The following is a 5,700-nucleotide window of genomic DNA, read 5'->3' as shown; positions in this document are numbered from 1 at the left end:
TTATTATTATTATTATTATTATTATTATTATTATTATTATTATTATTATTATTATTATTATTCCATTCTATTAGAGCTAACTCCTTGTATTATTTTATTTATATCTATATACATATCTATTTATTTTATTTTATTTATTTTTTTGTAAGTTAAATATGGTTAATATTAATAATTTAAATTAATTACTAAAGCAAACACACAGACACGCCTAAAGAAATTAGAACACATATTAACACTCATATAAAAAAAACAGTATCGTATCATTATACTATTTAAAATAAGATAATGAGAAATTGAGGTGTTACATTTCTCCCCTTGTTGAAGAAAATTTCGTCCTCGAAATTTACCTGACGGAAATAGTTCTGGATAAGAATCGCGCATCTGGCTTTCGACCTCCCATGTAGCACTTTCACCAGTAGCACCTCCCCAGACAACCTTAACCAATGAAATCGTCTTACCCCTTAATTCTTTGGTCTTTTGGTCCTCAATCCGTAATGGTAAGGTTTCAAAAGTTAGATTCTCGTTTATTTGGACCTTGTCTGATTCAATCACGTGTGAGGGATCGAAAATGTACTTGCGAAGTTGAGACACATGAAAGTCACTATGAAGATTAGAAAGAGACGGAGGCAACACAATCTGATATGCTACGTTACCGATACGTTTAAGAATTTGGTACGGTCCTATAAACCGAGGTGTAAGCTTTCGCATTTTTAATGCCCGACCAACTCCAGTTGTTGGAGTAACTCTCAGAAATACATGATCACCTTCTCAAAATTCGAGGTTTTTCCATTTTTGTCATGGTAAATCTTTTGCCTACTCTGAGATGCTCTCATCTTTTCCTGAATCATTTTTACTTTATCAGTAGTTTGTTGAACAATCTTAGGTCCTAACACAAGGTTATCTTCCGTATCAAACCAACATAGAGGAGTCCTACATCTTCTCCCATACAACGCCTCAAAAGGGGCCATTCCAATGCTAGAGTGGAAACTATTGTTATAGGTAAACTCTATAAGTGGCAAAAAGCTATCCCAACTTCCATTTTGTTCCAACACACTAGCTCTCAACAAGTCTTTTAGGGACTGATTGGTTCGCTCAGTCTGACCATCTGTTTGTGGGTGGTAGGCTGAACTCATCCTAAGGTTCGTACCTAAAGCGCTTTGTAAACCTTGCCAAAACTTAGAGGTAAATGTAACACCCCGTTTTTCAAAGCAAGGGTATATTTTTTTTTTCAAAAGTAATTAAACTAAAACAGAGAAATAGATAAAGAAATGCCTTTGGATAAATAACTGAGTCATTATAATTTACAAGCAGCGGAAAAGTTTCTCCAATTATAAATCCAAAACATTTACACAACCATAAATGGTACATGGAACCCATTCACATAAGAAGTCGAACTGACAATATTAGTGTAAATACAGTTTTCCAAACTAAAAATACTCCAATTCAAAAAGAAGGACACCTAGTCCCTATACATCATCCTAATCTGATCATCCTACCAAAAAGCTATACACCCTGAGTATCTCCACGCGCCCCGTGAGATCCTCCTAACGTAACTGCAGTCAAGCGTTCCCATCTCCATTCCCGTCCGTAGGGTACGAATCGGTAGGACCGTCCTGACTCTCATCTGAGGGCAAAGCCCAGATTTCCACAATAATTGAAAAGGGTCACCAACCTTAACACATAGCAATTAAGTTTTTAAATGCCCAAAATAACTTTTCAACTAAGCATGCATCTTAACAGGATTTCCAATATGCGAAAAGTTCATACAATACTTTGCCAATTAAAAATGAAAGTAAAATGAAGTCCTCAATCTCCTAATTAACACATAACAAACCAAGACATGGATAAGTTAATGAGTAAACAATCATCTAACTCAAACTGAGGATTTTCACTGAGCCAATCGATTGGGAAATCGATTGGGGTGAAGGTTTTTAATGAAAACAGAATCCTGGGCTGAATCAATCGATTTGGCAATCGATTGACAGGATGACTCAGTTTTGATGAGTCCCTGTGTTGCCAAATCGATTTCCAAATCGATTTTGGCAGTTTTGCTGAGTTCCTGCCTCTCTGCCAATCGATTTCCAAATCGATTTCTTAAAAGATTTTGAAAGATATATTTATACAATCGATTGGCAAATCGATTAGGTTAAAATAGTGAACTTCCTGCAACTCATCCAATCGATTGGGAAATCGATTTCCCTGATCGTTTTTCCAAAAATTCATGCATTTACTCAAGTCATTCCTAATCAAGTTCACAACCTAACACTTAGCAATTCCTACGCGATTACCACGGCAATTGGGATCTCGATAACCATCATACTTACACACAATAATCAACACATAACACTTAGCATTTTCAACGCAATTACCACAACGACTCAAATTCAAATCACTCAAACATAAAACTCAAATCAACCACGACTCGCGTGCCAAGCACCCTAATGCAATGCGTATATGCCAAAATGCATGGACTCGGAATTCCAAACCAAAACCCTCCTCGAAGGGCCGTAAATCATAATCGTACCGCCTATCGCAGGCCAAAGTACCAATTACCAAGGTGCCACCTATCACGGGTCTGCACGATTTACTAAAAAGCGTAAACCATAAACGTACTGCCTATCACGGGCCAATATCTTTTACCGAGGTGCCACCTATCACGGGTCAGCACGATTTACTAAAAAGCGTAAATCATAAACGTACCACCTATCACGGGTCAGTACAGTTTACCAAGGTGTCACCTATCACGGGTCAACACGATTTACCAAAAATGTAAATCGTAAACGTACCACCTATCACGGGTCAGTACAGTTTACCAAGGTGTCACCTATCACGGGTCAACACAATTTACCAAATGAAATGCATGAGCATACACAGACACCATTCACGACAATCGTTAAGCAAATGGAGATATTAAAAATTTCCCCATTTTTAATACCCATTTAACTTAAACGATTTTAAAAACAACATTAAATAAATAAGTCATTAAGAGATTCCCCATTCTTAATACTGATTTATCTTAATGATTTTCAAAACAAAACGTTAAGCAAACAGACATATTAAGAGATTCCCCATTCTTAATACACTTTTGACTTAATGATTTTCAAAACAAAACGTTAAGCAAACAGACATATTAAGAGATTCCCCATTCTTAATACTGATTTATCTTAATGATTTTCAAAACAAAACGTTAAGCAAACAGACATATCAAGAGATTCCCCATTCTTAATATACTTTTGACTTAAACGATTTTCACACAAAACATTCAGTAAACGAGTCATTAAGAGATTCCCCATTCTTAATACTCATTTACCGAAACGATTTTCAAAAACGATAGTTAAGTAACCGAGACATTAAGAGATTCCCCATTCTCAACGCCCAGTTAACTTAAACATTTTCCTCAAATACACATTAAGTAAACCGAGGTATTAAAAGATTCCCCATTTTTAATACCCATTTAACTTAAACGACTCTCACAGCAAACATTAAGTAACCAAGACATTAAGAGATTCCCCATTCTTAACGCCCAGTTAACTTAAACGATTTTCAAAACAACATTAAATAAATAAGTCATTAAGAGATTCCCCATTCTTAATACTCATTTACCGAAACGATTTTCAAAAACGATAGTTAAGTAACCGAGACATTAAGAGATTCCCCATCCTCAACGCCCAGTTAACTTAAAACATTTTCCTCAAATGCACATTAAGTAAACCGAGGTATTAAAAGATTCCCCATTTTTAATACCCATTTAACTTAAACGACATTCACAACAAACATTAAGTAACCAAGACATTAAGAGATTCCCCATTCTTAACGCCCAATTAACTTAAACGATTTTCAAAACAACATTAAATAAATAAGTCATTAAGAGATTCCCCATTCTTAACGCCCAGTTAACTTAAACGATTCTCAAAACAACATTAAATAAATAAGTCATTAAGAGATTCCCCATTCTTAATATTCGTTTAACTTAATGGTTTTCAAATTCCACACAAAACAAACTCAAACATACTTTCAACCCACATCAAAACACATCAATTCATTTATTCACAAGATCCAATCATACACATATCAAATTTCATCAATTTCAATTAAGAGCATGTCAAAAACAACGAACACAAATCGACACAATCCACTACTCAAAACACACAAGTTTCATTTACTCAAAATCTTACATACGTGAGGTAAATTCATTTTTCCCAAAACAATACTCCAATCCTAACAAAATTCGTTTCCACACAATCACAGATAAGGCCCTAGATGCAAACTAAAAGTTTGGAAGGAGCCCTTACCTTCGCGTTAGCTCTAACGTGCGTTTCCGGTACCGTGAGCAAATCCGGTAAAAATCTCCGCTCGCAACGTCGCCTCCAAATTGGTCCCCTAGCACCGTAGCGTGGTAGTGAGCAACTTTCCCTTCTAACTCTTCGCGAAATGAAGCTTGGATCTAGAAGAAACGGAGGGGTTTGTGTTTGGATCTCAAATACCGTTTTTCTTCGTTTTCGAATCAAAGAGGAAGAGTGGAGTTGCGAAATCCTTGTTCTAACTCTCACCCAACCTTGGGTTACTAGTTTTGAAGAAAAGAAAGCGACGAAAATGAAAACGGGAGAAGGAGGGAAATCGGTTCACGGTTGATCAGAGGAAAAAGATGGAAAAGTTGAATTTTCCTTCCTTTCTTTTTCTTTCCTTTGTTTTTCCTTTCTTCCTTTTTCCTTCTTTCCTTTATATACTCTTTTCTTTTCCTTTTCCTTCCTTCTAGTTTTCCTTTCTTTTTTCCCCCAAACAAACACATATAAACATAAATATATATTTATATATATATATATTACTTACTTTTAACAAATATCTCCAAAATATTATTAACTTTGGCTAAAAAGCCTCCGAGCCAACATCCAAAATACACAAAAACACATAAAGCACACTTTAAAATTACGGGTCTTACAGTAAACCTAGGGTCTCTGTTTGAGACTATACTTGATGGGATTCCATGCAACTTTACAATTTCCTTTATGTATATTTCAGCTAACCTTTCCATAGAATAAGTTATGTCTATCGGAATAAAGTGAGCAGATTTAGTTAATCTATCCACAATAACCCAAATACTATGGTACCTTTTTGGAGTTCGAGGTAAGCCTACAACAAAGTCCATAGAGATGCTATCCCACTTCCATTCGGGAATACTCAATGGTTGCATCAAACCTGAAGGTTTTTGGTGTTCTACCTTAGATTTTTGACAGATCAAACAAGCATACACAAACTCAGCAACATCTTTTTTCATTTTAGGCCACTAAAATATCTTCTTGAGGTCCTTATACATCTTTATGGCTCCAGGGTGAATACTTAGACGGCTTCTATGTCCTTCCTCTAAGATCATCTTTCTTAACTCCTCTACATCAGGAACACATATTCTTTCCTTAAATCTCAAAATTCTGTCCACACCTATTTTAAAGTCAGGTTCTCTCCATTGGTCAATCAACTGTAACTTATCTAAAAGGTATAAATCCAATTTCTAGTTTTTTTCAATCTCTTCCAATAGTCCACTAGTTACCTTCAGCATTCCCAATTTAATACTTTTTGGTGTCACTTCACAAACTAAACTAAGGTCTCTAAATTGTTCCAACAACTCACTATGCTTAACCATTAAAGCGGACACACTCAAAGTCTTCCTACTCAAGGCATCAGCCACTACATTGGCCTTTCCAG

At 35.7% G+C, this 5,700-nt stretch overlaps 1 protein-coding gene across 1 annotated transcript; it reads right to left on the bottom strand.

Moving 5' to 3' along the window:
• Nucleotides 1-263: 263 nt before the first annotated feature.
• Nucleotides 264-708, bottom strand: LOC113784547 (uncharacterized). Its single transcript, XM_027330763.1, has 2 exons — nucleotides 348-708; nucleotides 264-268 (listed from the first exon to the last, which is right to left on the bottom strand). Exons 1-2 carry the CDS (start codon nucleotides 706-708, stop codon nucleotides 264-266), a joined length of 366 nt encoding a protein of 121 aa, XP_027186564.1.
• Between the last annotated feature and the right edge of the window lie 4,992 nt (nucleotides 709-5,700).

The sequence above is a fragment of the Cicer arietinum genome, chromosome 8 (genome assembly GCF_000331145.2).
Source record: "Cicer arietinum cultivar CDC Frontier isolate Library 1 chromosome 8, Cicar.CDCFrontier_v2.0, whole genome shotgun sequence".
NCBI classification, from domain to species: domain Eukaryota; kingdom Viridiplantae; phylum Streptophyta; class Magnoliopsida; order Fabales; family Fabaceae; genus Cicer; species Cicer arietinum.
Note: the sequence above shows the minus strand (reverse complement) of the source record. Positions and strands in the feature narration are given on the sequence as shown.

What these genes read in the sequence shown, in the direction of transcription:
- LOC113784547 (XM_027330763.1), bottom strand. Translation starts at nt 708, where the DNA reads ATGCGAAAGCTTACACCTCGGTTTATAGGACCGTACCAAATTCTTAAA.